This window comes from Mus caroli, unplaced genomic scaffold (genome assembly GCF_978045245.1).
Source record: "Mus caroli unplaced genomic scaffold, Mus_caroli_1 scaffold_20, whole genome shotgun sequence".
NCBI lineage: Eukaryota > Metazoa > Chordata > Mammalia > Rodentia > Muridae > Mus > Mus caroli.
The window spans coordinates 7,412,328-7,428,351 of NW_028227275.1; the positions used below are offsets into that span (position 1 = coordinate 7,412,328).

Consider the following 16,024-nt stretch of genomic DNA (forward strand, 5'->3'; position numbering starts at 1 on the left):
GGTGCTGTGAGATCAGATGAGGAGAGGCCTGAATGTCTTGGAAAAGTAAGAACAATCCAAGCAGTGCTTCATTTGGTCGTTAGAAAGGGTCAGGCCCAGCTAATAGTTGTCCTGGGTTCAAATCCTCCATCTCTGCAGGCAAGTGACTGAATCTCCCTGTCTGTGTAGTGAGGGTAACCATGACAACCTCGCAAGGAGTCAGGGAGTGGGGGCAGTGTTTCCTGTGAGTGGGGAACTGACAAGATGCCTCACAAAAGATCTGCCTGGGACGCCTTAAATACTCAGGAATGTCAGGCTGAGGTGAACCAGACATAAGATGGGAGGAGTCCCTCACCTCTCTCCACCCCCCACGCCCCCCCCAACGAATCTGTTAAGTAAGAGCAAGGGCATCCCAAACACTCTCCTCCTGCTATGAAACTGTAGTTTTTAAGTGGGAGTAGTCTCATTTAGAGAAGGGCCCCTAGCAGATGCCTGTGGGCGAGGCTGCTGCTGGAGAGCTCCGGTTTCTTCTCTGTTTGACTGGAGAATTCTGAGGGGATAAGCGCCCTGCATATGTGTGCATTCTTCTTTGGGAGCCTGCAGCCACCTTCATGCCCAGTAAGGCTATGCTTACTGTGCCAGATCACCCCCTGTGGGCTCACATAGAGCCATGACCAGCAACAGCATAGCTGGATTTCCAGACGCTTCACTGAAGCAGCTTTGACCTGCTCTTGCCTCCCAGGGCATCCCCAGTGAGACCCCCGACTCAAGGTCTCCTGATGAACGCTAACTTTCTAAGTTGCCTGACTTGAGTCAGCTGACACCTGCCCTGTGGGTCAGACTTCTTCATTTTTCACACTTGTGGTTTGGAGTAAAGTGGGAGAGGCTGCAGAGACTGAGGCATTCATTCTGCCAAGGCCCCTGACAGAAACGCTCCCTGAGATGGCTGTGGCAGAGGCTCCTGGCTCCCTGATAAAAGGTGTACCGGGGAAACGTGAGCTGAGGTGGGAGGGAGTGAGGACCCGAGGCACCATCTACGCCCAAAGCATCTAGGGGTGTGTGTGTGTGTGTGTGTGTGTGTGTGCGCGCACGCGCGCAGCTTGACCCTAGAGGCCCTGAACACAGTGCAGGCCACTGCCCCAAAAGTCTCTGAGTTCTTCCTTCATCTCTTAGTGAGAGTGAGCTTGAACTCTGGGGTCTCCTTGGGGGGCTACACAATTCCTCCAAAGAGGGTCACACTGAGGAGTTGACATTCCCAGGAAGACTGAAAACGAAGGTTCTTGGCCTTGCTACGGGGTTCAGTGGTGTAGCATCTGTCTAGTGTGTTCAAAGCCCTGGATTTGATCTTCAGCACCATACAATTTTAAGAGTGAAAATTCCTAGGTCTACACTAAAAGGAATAAGCAAGCTGGGAGGGTAGGCTCAAAGAAGATGCATTTTTAAAAGATGCCAGCTAAGTTGATGGGACATCAGGACCAGAGTACCCCCATGACCCTCCCTCCCGGCATGCAAAAGGGCTATGAAGGGTGATTTCTTTAGGCTGGATGACTGTCCACAAACATCTCTGCAGGGCCCAGCCTGAGATCCCTGCCCTGGCCAAACCAGGCCTCTATTCCCTTTCCTCCCTGAATGGAGACAGTCCTCCTTGCTGGTCCTTGACTGCTGTGGTCATAGAGCAGCTGCTTCCTTCAGGGAGATCATGTTCCCATTACCACTGTACCCCAGTATGTGACTTATCGCATATATGCCAAGTCTCACATTCCTGCTTAGGAACCACTAGCTAAGGTCCAGCGAAACAGCTCAGTGGGCAGGGGTGAGTGTCTCTAAGCCCAAGGACCTGAGTTTGATCATGGGAATGCAAATGGTAGAAGGGAGAATTGATGTCTTTAAGCTGTCCTCTGACCTCCACATGTATGGTCCTACCTCGAGCACAAAAACAAAATAACACACGCACAATTTAAAAAGAACCCACCATCAGATCAGCTACTCTGAAAGGTTAACGATGAGAGGAATGTCTGCCCTGAAACAGGGACTGAGACACTACACGTGCTTCTTGGATTGAGCCATGTGGTTAATTATTTACTTGTTTAGTGTATAGTGTCCATGTGTGTATATGTGTATACATGTGTGTGTGTGTGTGTGTGTGTGTGCGAGAGAGAGAGAGAGAGAGAGAGAGAGAGAGAGAGAGAGAGAGAGAGAGAGAGAGAGAGAGACTAGTATTAGGTGTCTGCCTCTGTCACTCTGTCTTGTGTTTTGAAGACAGGGTCTCTCACTGAACCTGGACCTTGCTAACTTGGCAAGACTGTCTGGCCAGTGAGTTCCGAGTTTCTCCTGTCTCTGCCTCCCCAGGGCTAGGATTATAGGTGTGCATTACATCATGGCCAGCTTTTACGTGAGTGCCAAAGATCCAAATGCAGGGCCTCAGCCGTACGTGGCAAGCACTTTACTGCCTGACCCAGCTCCCTACCTCCCAACTCTGGTTCTGACTGTAAAAATGCAGTTGTCTTGAATTATCTTGAAGTGCCCACACCTCTCCCTTACTCCCTCCTGAGAGAGAGAGAGAGAGAGAGAGAGAGAGAGAGAGAGAGAGAGAGAGAGAGAGAGAGAGAACAAATGAAATACATGTAAAACCCAGCCTGTGCCAGGACTTAATCATGAAACCTATATCACATTAGGTGCAGACACCGCCTCAGTTCTATCTCACCCCCCTTCACGTTTCCCGGCTTGCCCATTAGGGAGCCAGGAGCCTCTGCCATCTCAGACAGGGTTTCTGTCAGAGGCCTTGGCAGAACGGTGACTATCCATCAGCATTGCTCTTTGACTTTAAGATACTTTTGAAAACCCACCAACCATCTCTGAAATAAAAATGCCTCTTACAATTGAGAGAGTCTCACTGTCTAATTTGCTGCGTCACTTTTCCTAATTGGTGTTGAAATCGTGTATCAGGCTGGGGATGTGGCTCAGAGGCAGAGTGTGAGACCAGTATATTTAAAGGCCCAATGCCCCCTGTGACAAAGAATAAACATGGAAAAAAATGGTATTTACAAATAGAGGCATCTTAGCTTGGATGAAATGTGTTGTGGATTTAGTATATTTGTAAGTGATATTTTAATATAGAGCATCAGTTGGCTATTTTGTTTTGCACTGGTATCCTACACTGGACAGGAAGCCCTAAGGAGGGATTTGTCTACATCTGCTGCTGTTGTTTCTACAGAGCCTAGAACAGATCTGGGTGCATGAGCAGCCCGAGGCAACCATTTGTTATGCCATCTGAACATTTAAATGGGGCAAAACTATGATTTTCATTCCAGTGTAAAAAAAAAAAAGTTATCTGCACGGAGGAAGAGACCCAGGAATACCTGCATCTGAAGCCCCCAGGCCTGGCTGCGAGCTCTATCTATCGTGTGTCAGAAGATTACAGAAGATTAACAGCAGAGCTCGGAACTTGATTCCGCTCCGTCTCGCTGGGTGTGGCAGATGTCTAAATACCATCGTGGTGGAGTGGATGCTCTGAGTGTGTTCTTAGAATGAAGCCTGGCAGTCAGGTGCTCTCTGCATACTCAAAGAGGTCTGTATTTACAGGAGCACGTCTGAAAAAGCATGCCAGAGGACAAGTCCCTATGCCTGTCCTTGAAGATGGACATTTAAGTCAGAGGCGAGTGAGGGAGGCCTGAGACTCTGGGTGCCTGGCTTGTGACTGAAGGCTGGAAGACCTCATCGTGGGTGGGGCAAGCATGAAGGCTAGTTACCTGTAAGTTCCTGTAGTGGACAGTGCTGCGGCAGTGGCTCACTTTGGCCGCCTCCTCGCTTGTGTAGAACAGGCCACACAGCTTGCAATAAAAGCCAGTCCTGGGAACCACGAACTCCACTCCTGGGGAAGGGTGGGGAACGGACAGGCAGTGTTAGGAAGGTAGTGGGAGGCCCCGGGGACCCCGCCTCCTTCACTGTTGGCTCTGGTGGTGAGCAACTCCTCCAAGCCTCACCTCATTATCCACATTTACAACATGGCCAGAGAGAGATGACAGCACAGCTGGCCTACTCCATTCACAGGTGGCTGTGAACGTCAGGGAGTGCCACAAGCAGGGGAGGGTGCTCAGCAATTATACAATGAGGCCCTGCCTTTCATGTGTGGGTCCATTGGAGGAGGGCGAGGGAAGGTTTGTTTTCTAAGGATTTCACATCTGCTGGGCTCCCTTCTCTACCTTTGTGACCAAGTATAGAGAAATGCTCTATATTTTGGGGTTGGTTTTTAGAATCATCTTTATTAAAGAAAAATAAAACGAAACAATAGTAAGAGGAAAATTCACTCTAATGTAAACATGTCTTTCTGAGTGATTTGTTGATATACAGGACTTTGGGGGAGGGGCAGTTTTGTGGTTGTTTTGCGTTTGTTTGAGACTGGATCTTACTTTGTAGCCTTATCACCTGACCTGAACTCGCTCTGTAGATCAGGCTGGCCTCGAACTCACAGAGATGTACCCGCCTCTGCTTCCCCAGTGCTAGGATTGCATGTGCCACCAGAAGAGCTAAGCCTAGGGCACTCAGGTTCTACCCCCTTGATGGGAGTCTTCAAGAACAGCTGCTGGGGCAGAAGGTGCCGCTCTCATGTCCTCTGCTGGGACAATCTGGGAAAACGGGTTGACCGTGATGAGGCACTCATTCCTCAGGGCTCTGAGACAGTCTCCTAACCACAGTCTGCCCCCCCTGTTCTTTCTCTACTGATGCTCAGGAGATCTAATCTTGTAAATAGAGCTTTCCTTTACATCTCAATAATAACTGATGGTGGTGATGGTGATGGTGATGATAATAACGATGATGATAGTAAATGTGTAAGTATGAACAGGGCAGCTCTGAGGGAGAACAGGAGAAGCAAGAAAACCCAGGAAACTGCTTGCAGCCTGCCAGCGAGGAGCTCCACACTGAAGCCTGGGACCTGGGCTGTCTCTAACCCATGCAGCTGCTAGTTTGCTATCTGCAGAGCCCCCAGCATTCGGCAGCAATCCCCAGAACTGAGAAAGTGTCACTCAGTTCAGCTGCCCCCTGAGAGACTGAGTGTCCTTCTCCTTTACCCTCTGTGTGCAGAGGATAGACATGTGACCCAGCTTGGAGGGGGTGGGGGGAGAATGCTCCAGGCTGTAGCTGGGAAGTAGGCATCAAGCAAGACTCGCAATCTCTCTCTTCTGCTGTTGCAAAATAGCTGTGTGCTGGCTGTTCCTTCCCAGGAGCCTCAGATGTATTAGGAAAGAACTCCAATCAGAGACAGCCTCCCATCCTGTCCTGGACCCTGTGGGCGGCAGGGTGCAGCTGGGCTGTACCAGGAACAGAGCCCCAAGGACTCTAGTGTGGACCAGGCTCTCCTCACCCTGTCCTGGGGTTCCCAGAAAGAGTGTAACCACCTCAGGGGAGTCCATGGAGACTGAAGCAGCCAAGGCCCCTTTCAACCAGAGGGTCACAGCTACCAAATACATGGTTGTGTATGAGCTCTCAGCCATTGAGTAAAGTTTCCCACCACACCAACAAAAGTAAAGCCAAGCAGCTCAGAAGCAACAGTAGTGATGTGCAATGGCCCTCTACACTTAGTTATGTTGTAACCTCAGAGGTGCTGGTGACCTGCTCTAGACTGTGTTTTCTCTTCTGCACTACTGCCACATGGTGCTATGAGGGAGCACCTGTCATCTCACCCGGTGCTCAGGAAAACATTAATTTAGGAACACAGAATCCAAACATCCGAGCATTGGCCTTCACCCACCCACCCACCCTCCAGCCTTCCTTTCCCAAGGTTGCCCAGAGAACCATTTCCATGGTTGGGCAGTAACTTTCTTCCCAGGCCCTGCCCAGTGGGTTAGGTCAATATCGGTAATCAAAAGAGAGCATTATAGAGAGCTGAGTGGAGACAGGAGGATCCTTAGATAGACCACAGTACAGCCCAGGGGTGGGGAGGGCCCCACAGTGCCTGCTACCACGCTCTCAGCAAGCCTGAAATGTAAGGACCAGAAAATGGCAGCACGGAGGATCACTCCTGTAGCCATGGTGAGATCAGGAGCCACCGAGTCCTCCATTTCTTCAGGTTTTATTAAGTACTGTCATTAAAGCTGCGTTTGCCTCCTAATAATAGCTCCTGGCATGGGTAATTATGACTCCGTCACCCTAGTAAAGCCTGCGTTGGAGAGGGGGAAGCTCACTTTTTTGCCAGCGATGCTATTTGGTTATAGTAAGAGCAGGCCTTGGCAGGCTCATGCTGGCTGGAGTCAGAGTGCTGCCCTGGATCACACAGGCAAAGCCCTTCTCCAGCCATGAACACCCCCAGTCCGTGATGAGACTGACCTCTCGATACTCCCAATGGGGGGCCCTGTCCTTGGCAGCCTGTATTTCACCTCTGTGCTCGTCACAGGGGCCTGAATGTTGTCTCTCGTGTTTCTCGAAGTCTCTCTGCAGTAGTGACCAGTTCTGGGGTATAAAGGGTTTGCAGCCCCAGTGAGAAGAAGCAGGGTGGGCCTCGGTGAGGAGTAATTCCAAACAACCTGCCAGCCCTTCCTAAATTTCTGCTATTGGAAAAGCTCTGAGACCTTGCATTCATTTCCTCCTCAAAATTAGCCTACACTGAGGATTCTTTCACCAGGTTCCTAGAGACAAACAGCTCAAAGCGAAAAGGTTAAATAAGTTGCTATTTGTCGTCCAGCCACCGAGCAGCAGAGATGGGATCTGAACCCAAGGACACACAGCCCGTGCTCTTCAGCCCAGAAACGGCCTTTCTTTCCTTGTGCCATCAGACATCCCAAATTCCAGAACTTGCTGTACGATCCTGAGAAAGGATCTTGAGTCTGTTCACTTGTCAAACACAGAAAACAGCAGCATCCCTTCCTGGACGGCTTGCGAAAGTAGACAGCAATAAGCTATCAGCTTTCTAGGCTAAATGAAGATGATGCATAATGGTCCAAGCTAGAAACATCTCCAATGCCCATCACCAGGTAGGCAAAAAGAATGTGGTATATCCAAATCCATAAAGCAGCACAAACTGACCAAACCACACTCTTTACATATGTGACCTTCATTGTACGCCAATTACACCCTAATCTGGCCCTTTACAAAAACAAAATCAGATACCATTTTCCTCCTAACAGCTTGACAAAGATTAAAAACTGCTATCTGGATTTGGCAACGAGACAGAGGATGGGAATTCTCCCTGGAGTTGGCACTGAGAGCTGTGATCCTCTCTTTGGAGTGTAATTTAGTAGCAATTATAACATTTTCAATGCAAATGTATATGGCCCCACAGTGCACCCATGCTTGGCTAGCATCCCATGGCATCCCCCTGGCATGTGCGTGAAGAGAACCAAAGCACACCTGTGGGCTGCAGCAGAACACAGAGACTAAGACACACCCCTAGAATTGGAATCCCTGCATCAGCCCTCCCAGACCAGGAGGTTTGTTACTGCATCCCGGATGTCTTACCTGTAAAGCAGGGATTTAAAGCATCACCTGTCTCCTCAGTGTTTGGGGGGGGGGGTGCTCAAATAGCACGTACAAAGCAAACACGGGGCAGTGACGACAGATAAAGAGCTAAGCTGTCACCACAGGTTCATAATGGAGAAACAGACAAACAGGAAACTACCCAAGTACACTGCGGTGCAGGATAAGTAACTGTGGGGGCAGATTTTCGGGTGGAGTGATTCCAAAGAGCGCGCTCTCTGTCTACGACATGAAGCGCTTCCCAAGACCTAGACCTACCGCTGGAAAAAACTCGCAAAGCAACGTGTATGGGAGGGAAATCATCTGAGAACATGGTGGTGGCCACCTCTGGGGCTGGAGAGACAATTAAGGCCATCAATGTGGATTTTTTTATTCGGTCCTTTTTAAAAATTTGCTATAATAAGCCTCGTACAGTAAAGCACAATAATGGAAAGACGTGTCTTACAAGGAAGCATTCTTCATTTCTGCTGTGTCACTTGATTCCATGTTCTGGCTTGAGACTTTCTAGACTCTCAGGTCCCTCGGGGTGTAGGGAGAGCACCACGTGATCCAGTGAGTGTTTGCTAATGGCTGAGCTGAGCTCTCTGAAGGGCAGGTTCTGCAACCTCCCTCCGAGTGCAGAGTTAGAGAGCCTGGGAGCACCGGGATTCACCCTAAGGTCTGTCTGTCATCTTTAGACGCTGTTTGCATTGGGAGGGCAAGCCGACCTGAGTTCTAATCCCTGACACTCTTATAAAAAGTCAGGCAGAGCAGCACACTCCTGAAACATCAGCATTGGAGGGCAGAGAGGGGCAGATCCCAGGACATGACTTGCCAGTCAAGCCGTAAACACCTGACTCAAGGACGTAAGGTGGGGAAGATAGAGGAGGGTCCATCTGATAGTCCTCCGGACTCCATATCACATGCACCAGTACACATGCCTACCCACACTCATGTGTCCGTACCACACATGCATGCACACACACACATACACACACATATACACATACACACACAAACACACACATACATATACATATACACACACATATATACATATACACATACATACACATAAACACACACAAACACACATATACACATAAACACATATAAACATACATACATACATATACACACATACACACACACACCACATACACACACATACACACACGTAAATTTTGTTTGAGTGATACTATGCAGCAATTCTGTAAGAACGAGATTTGTCATTTCTCAGATCTAATTCTATAAAATGGCATACTGAGAGTAAAGAAATCCAAGAAAAGTGACGGAAACAAGGCTGGAAAGAACAAGCCTACACTGGTGGGTCTTCCCTGGGTGATAACATGTCATCAGTGTGTCATGCTTCCTTGTGACACTTTCCCAAGTGTCCCCTCTGAACAGCTAGCTGATCCTCTTTCACCCCTTTAGCCCCCAATCTTTCAGAGTCAACGCGGAGCTCACAGATCTTGGTCCAGGAGGTTCTTGCTAATACACCACCACCCTGACACTTTCATAATTGAAAACCCACCATAGCCGGGCGTGGTGGCGCATGCCTTTAATCCCAGCAATCGGGAGGCAGAGGCAGGCAGATTTCTGAGTTCGAGGCCAACCTGGTCTACAGAGTGAGTTCCAGGACAACCAGGGCTACACAGAGAAACCCTGTCTCGAAAAACCAAAAAAAAAAAGAAAACCCACCTACTGCTTCAACCCCTGCTATTGATGAGGAAACTGGGGCTCAGGAAGGCAAGACTTGTCTGAAGACACAAGAACATCCATGACTAGATGGACAAGGGCCTGGGTCTCTTCCCTGTACCCTCTGTCAACTTCAGTCTATTCAGTGGCTCTCGGAGCCTCAGAAAAGCAGATCTATCAAGGAGAAAAGTCTTGGAGAACTGTTCTGAGACAAGGACACGAGGGAAGAGAGCAGAGAGGGCGTTCATTTTAGTTGACGGTTTGGGAGTAGCTGGACTTCTGCTTTCCTGCCTGAACAAGGCCTTGGCTTAAAGTCTCTACACAGTCAAGAAGCAAGCTCTCCCTGACAAGGAAAAGTCTTTCCTAGTAAAATCTTAATGCTGTGCCGTTCACAGCTTGGTCACCTGGGTATCAGATCTACCCGTGTCTGAAACCGCAAGCACCTTTACCATCTTGCAGATCTGCACTTTCTGCACCCTACCTTTGAAAGCAAAGACAAACACAAAAGCCAAGACAACACACTGGCCAAGGCCCTCTTGAGCTTCTCCACACTGCTTTAGAACTGCCACTTCCTGGAGCTGAAACTCAGGAAGGGCTGTGGACTTCACGTACCTAGAGGAATGCTAAGTTCACTGAACACCTCCGGTTCCCAGGAAGGCAAAGAAAGAGGCTCTTTCAGCTCTGCTTCGGTGAATTCTGGTGACCTCACGTTCAGAGATTTCACTTCCATGTACCTGGGGTTTTCTGCAAAACATGAGCCCGTGGGATGGGGGATTGGACACACACACACAAACACACACACACACACCACTCCGGGTCTCAAAGAGTCCCTGTAATTCTACCCAGTGTACTGTGTGATTGGGAATTGTCCCTTGGACTGCCTAATCACATGGTGCTGGGGATAGGACCGCTAATTAGAACCAAAGTGCTATAATTAAAAGCATTTTTCCATTGCCAAAAAAAAAAAAAATGCCACACACAATAAAACTTGGCACATCTTTGCGCTTGGCACACAGGGATGGATTGTTAATGCCTTCACTTGGATGGTCCGCCCTCCATTACCCCCAAATCAGTATCACTCCATCTCTACCGGCTGGAGGATCCTTGAAGGGCGGAAATTATGCTGACATCTGCCAAGGGTGGCCAAAGAGGCCACGCTGCATTTACCCCACGCTCGTGAAGCAGCACTGTTAAATGTGAGGCTCCAAATACTGGGAAAGTTAATAGACTCTGGGGACCAGCACTGGCTCAGACCCATATCACAAAATAAAAGAGGCTCCGTCAGAGCCAGTGAAAATGCCAGTGCGTTTTATTTATGCCTGCTGGAGATGGGCTGGGCCTCTCTGTTGCTCTAGCAACAAGCAGGCTGATCAAGGAGGTTTCCATGGAGACTCTGATCCCCGGCAGGTGAAAGACTGCTCAGGTCAACTTGACATGGAAGAAAGCCCAAGCCTCGGGTCACCCACCAGCTTGTGCTGACACAAGGCTCTGGGTTGGAATGTTTATTTTCTGGCCTTTCCTCTATATTTTCTGCTCTACTAGTCTTACTTCAGCCTTGGTGATGCTGAGAACTTTCTATAAAATAAATCTCTAGTTTATTTTCACTGTTAAAGAGTCTTAAGAAATACACCCTCTACTCTCCACCCCACCCCCTTACACACACACACACACCCTGGATGGATCTGTTTCCATCTGGCAGAAAGGCCATGGCTTAGCCCATTTTAGACTCCTTAGTTCATGATGTCACAGCACTGAGCATAGACACAACCTCACCTCCAGTAGAGGTGAGGTGGACTTGTTTCTGGGATAAGTCCTGTTCCACTATCAGACCCTGGAGAAAAGTGGGTCTGAGATAGTTAGAAGGGAAGCAAGCCCTTTACAAAGCCATCTCCTTCCCCGTGTGTCATTCTCTCTCCACCACCCCGTTCCGCCCCCCCATCTCCCCCCCCCCCCCCCCCCGCATCGCAGAAATAATTGCCAAGGGTTTCCACCATTCAGGAAAAGGTGGCAGACCATCAAAAAGAACCCAAGCTTTTTTGTAGTAAAAACTCAACCTGATCTTAGTTGCCTATGCCTAGGTGGGACCCCACAGTGCAGAGAAATCAAGTCGAGGTTATTCTCCGAACACCGGGGTCGCCTGCTGGATTTCTTTTACACTATTTGCTTTAACAGTCTAGCCAGGCCCTCAGAGGCTTGCTTCTATTAGTACTTAACTTTCTGTCTTGGCCTTAAGTAACTCCCATTTACCTGTTCCAGCCTGCACATACCCACATGTCCTGAGGGACGCGGTGGTCCAGTCCGCCCTACCACCCATGAGGGAGAGGAAGGTAGCCACCCTCAGCCAACACACCTCGGCAAGCCTGGCTTTGGAGGTCGCTTTCAGTAGGTGGGCTGGCTTTTCCTTCCAGGGGGCTGGCTTCATGAGACCCATCTTCTGCGGACCCCCTGGCCTTGCAGTCATCGAGAAAAGGGCTGGACTGCCGGGCCCGCTCATCTGCTGGCTGGGGGGAGGACATTTGCTGCGCTGCAGGGGCCAGACTCACATCTGAGCCCTCTTCTCCTCTTGCCTCCTTCTCGTAGCAATTTGAGACCTCCAGTGAGAGGCCTGTCTCGCTTTCAGCTGGCTTCCGCTCAGCATCCAGATTTAGGCCAGGCATCTCCAGGTCCGTGTCATTGGGACAGCTCTCGGAAGTAGACGGCACTTGTCCGGGCAGCTTCAGGCTGAGTTCTGCGTCTCCATTCCCTAGGGTCTCTCCCTGCTTGGTGAAATCTTTGGCCAAGTCCAAACCTAAGGTGGCCGTTACACAGGGACATATTTTAGGGAGGGTTTTGTCTTTCTGGTCAATAGGCACAATTTCTTCCAGCTCTGGTAAGTCTGGTTCCATGATGAAATCTTCCTCGCCTACTTCGTCCACTGTGACCAACTCCTCCATGTTGGTGGGGTACCAGTTGTCCCCCTCGGGTTCACTCCCACTGTCACAGTCTTGTCCCTGTATGAGGATGTAGAACGGGTGTCATATGGTGGCTTAGAATACTCAACCGGAAGCCATACGCATTGGCTATAGGAGCCCTCATGTCAGAAAGACCTTGAGCGCTTCTCCTGCTCCTTGGGTTCTTAGGGGATGTGAGCCCCTCAAGCCTCACCTATCAGTCACCCCCAAGTGGCACAGGCTTCACAACAAGCCCTTGCTGCTTGATTTGCCACGTTTTGAATGACACAAAGAATCCTTAACTCTGCTATATTGCAGGTGTTTGTAACTATCTCTGAATGAATGGATACATTACAAATGGACGTCACTAAAGGCGGCTGGAGAGAACCCACTCACAAACTTCCTCCAGACTCCCTCTCTCAGCAAAGGTGCAACTTCCACCCACACTCTGCCTCCGGTATTTTTCCCTTGGTGTTCCCAGCAGCCCTAGGGCTTGGCACACAGATTCGGAAGATTAGCGTCCCCTGACCGGAAAGGCATGAAGCTGGCGATCATCCAAGGACATTTCGTTTGCCCGTGGGAGCCCAGCCCAGGAGGACAGTAACTGGATTTTGATTTTTAACTAAGTACATATAATCTTTCTAAAACACACAGAATATGTCTCATTAATCTCAGGGTCTGGGCCTGCTGAGGTCAGGGCTTCAAGTTGACAACTTGTGTCGTGGACCCACTAAGGGACCTGCCTATTTTGGGAGCCTGGCTCTGAAGTCCGAGTCTTTTTTGGGCATATGTTTTCTTTTAGCAGCACAGCCAAGTTGCAGGAGAGGGGGGCGGAGCCCGGGCATGCAGCTAAAGATCTCCCCAGAGGAGACATCGAAAGACTTCCTCAGAGCTGTTTCTCCAGAGAGCACTGGGGCCATCGGTGCAAGTGCTTGTGAAGACATGCACACATCCCAGACGGCCGCTGTCGGGCAAAACTGACTCCGGTGACAGAGTCTCTGATGCTAATATATGACACCACCACCAAGATGGGGGGGGGGGGGCAAACTCACCTTCTTTGTCCTTGTGTTTTCTGGATCAGAGGACTCTGTCCCTTCCTGCTGTATGCCCACCATGCCTTCCTGTTCCTCAGTTCCAGCCTTACAAGGGAAGAACAGACCAAACAAGACTAAGAGTGAGCAGAGGCAGAAGAGGGGACACAGAGAGAAGTAGAGAGATCCACACACTCCTCCCCCCCCCCCGACTCCCTCACAGCGGAGGGGAGGCCACTGCTGAGGGAACTGAGGCTCAGAAATAAACATGCTCACTCACACTGACAGAAAAACATTTTGAAAGTAGGTCTTGTAGTTTTTCAGGGGACAGAGACCCCCTGGTGACCTGAGTGTCTGCAGCAAGGATGAACATAAGAAAAGCAAAAGTGACTTGAGTGGGGAAAGCTCGGGGAGGGGAGTGGCCACTGTGGGGCATCTCCCCCTAAAGACATCATTTCCATTAACACACACATGTGTACACACACAGAGATACTGTGCACACACACATGTGCACAGGCACACATGTACACGTGCACACGCGTGCACACACACGTACACGTGCACACGCGTGCACACACACATACACACACACACACACACACACACACACACACACACACACACGGGTGTGAGTACAGGTTCCCATAGAGGCCAAAGGCTTCAGATCTCACGAAGCCGCAGTTATAAGCACTTGAGTGCTGGGAACCAAACTAGGTTTCTCTGCAAGAGCAGCGCACACCCTTTACCACTGACCCCTTTCAGCCCTGCGAAGTTACATTTTAGATAATTATGTTAGTACCTACATATAAAGTCCACAACTTTGCCTCGTGGCCTTCTTTGACGAAAATAAGATCTTTCGTAGAAGGTTTTGGAGCTGGAGAGATGACTCAACAGTTGAGAGCACTGGCTGTACTTCCAGAGGGCCCAGGTTTAATCCCCAGCACCCACACAGTGTCTCACAACCATCTCTATCTCCAAGTCCTAGGAATGTGACACTTTCTTCCATCCTCCGCAGACAGTAAGCATGGAAGTGGTGCAGAGACAGATGTGCAGGCAAAACACCCACACATAACAAACAAACAAGCAAACAGACAGCAAAGGCTGATTCTCATTTTAGAAGTTTCTAGAGCTTACCCTCCCATGGCTTAACCCTTGGCCATAGTCGTGGCTACTCCCTGGCTTCTTTAAACTGTATTTTTATCAACACTCTTGGGGCCCAGGTTGGTTCAAGGTAAAAGCTCTGATCTTAATGACTTGCAGCCAGACACACCCCCCTTGAGCTGATAAGGAGCTGGGCAGGAACTGGGGGCTGACTGGTATAACTGGTTATGACTGGATGGGGACAGTTGAAGCAGCAGAATCCTCCCTGAGATTTCCTCTAGTCCTCTGTATGAAAGCCCGAGAGCAAAGCAGTGGCGGCTGTCCTCGAAGCTGCCGGCAGCCAGCGCCAACCAAAGGACTGCCACTTGCATTGCTGTTGACTAAATCTCTATAGTAAATCGACCTTGGCCCTTCCTTATTGAAATAAACTGCCCTTCACAAGTAGCTCCCACAGACATACTCCTGATCAGTGGAGGAGCAAAGCATTCTCTTCCAGCTCAAGCTTCTTAGTCTTAGTGGTGCAGCCAGAAGCCCTACAGAAAAACCTACAAAAAGGAGCCAAGGAGGAGACACCAGCAGGTGAGAAGTGCAACCTCAGGGGAACAGATAAATGAGAATCCATACACAGCTGCCAGCCTCACCTCTCACACCACAGCAGTGGGTCTCAGCGGTGGGAAGCAGGTATTGCCACAACCCTACCAGGGATCCTGCACAGCTAAGATTTCTCTTCTGATGTCTACTTGCCCTGCAAATCTATTTTCTCTAAGGCAATTTAAAAGGATCCTCTAAGATGAAAACAGAATTACATCCTCCCTGCACGTTCTTGTCGAAACACTTCATGTACTTCCCCATCACCAAGGCTTAAGACTCGTTAATCTGCACATGAGGTCCTCCATGACAGAGCTGCTGAAGACAGAGCCATCTCACCTCCCAACACATTAGCTTGGTGCGCCCTTCCAACCACACTGGCCTCTGGCCACACAGAGGCTCTGTCTGATCTTCCTTTGCACTCCCCAAAATACATAGGCTCCCTCCAAATCGCCAGAGGGAAGCCTTAAATCCATCAGATACTGACAGCATCTTATACAGCTGCCCTACTTAGCACCAACCAGAGGCTCCTCTGTTAATATGAAGAGGGATTTGCTTGTCGCCCCATGTCCCAGAAGTGAAGAAGCTAGGCTCTCTGAAGTGAGCGAGTGCTTTTATTCTTCCAGATCTTTTTGTCTGGTGTTTGTCTTCTTCAAGTCTCTGGCTGTGTGAGACCTACAGGCGTGGTCCAGACTATCAATTTTCTTGTGTGTGTGTGTGTGTGTGTGTGTGTGTGCATGTTTGTGTACAGGCACATATATATGCATGTGTGTATGTAGTAGCTATTCCTGGTCGTCAACTTGACTATATTTAGAATGAACTACAATCCAGATAAGGGCCACTGGTGAGCCTTCCAATCTGGAAGCCGGTAAGGAACATCCCTCCATGGCCTCTACATCAGCTCCTGCTTCCTGACCTGCTTGAGTTCCAGTCCTGACTTCCTTTGGTGATGAACAGCAGTGTGGAAGTGTAAGCTGAATAAACCCTTTCCTCCCCAACTTGTTTCTTGGTCATGATGTTTGTGCAGGAATAGAAACCCTGACTAAGACAGTGTACATGCTGTGTACAGGCACATATGTGTACAGCATGCATGTGTGTATACCAGAAGACAACTCAGGTATTGGTCCTCATCTCCCACTTCACTTTAGACAAGGCGTCATTGTTGTTTGCCTCTGTACTGTGCTAGCTGACCCACAGGCTCCCAGAGATTTGAACTCAAGTTCTCATTCTTGGGACAAAAACCCCACC

At 49.5% G+C, this 16,024-nt stretch overlaps 1 protein-coding gene across 2 annotated transcripts in view; it reads right to left on the bottom strand.

The window, feature by feature from the left end:
* The window catches only part of Rbm20 (RNA binding motif protein 20), a 197,198-nt gene that overhangs the window by 3,815 nt on the left and 177,359 nt on the right, over positions 1-16,024 (bottom strand). For both annotated transcript variants that reach the window (XM_021152190.3, XM_029472621.2), the window contains exons 10-13: positions 13,109-13,195; positions 11,477-12,116; positions 9,739-9,870; positions 3,729-3,850 (exon numbers count right to left, since the gene is read on the bottom strand). In XM_021152190.3, coding sequence (XP_021007849.1) covers positions 3,729-3,850; positions 9,739-9,870; positions 11,477-12,116; positions 13,109-13,195 — 981 coding nt within the window. The remainder of the gene's footprint in view (positions 1-3,728; positions 3,851-9,738; positions 9,871-11,476; positions 12,117-13,108; positions 13,196-16,024) is intronic.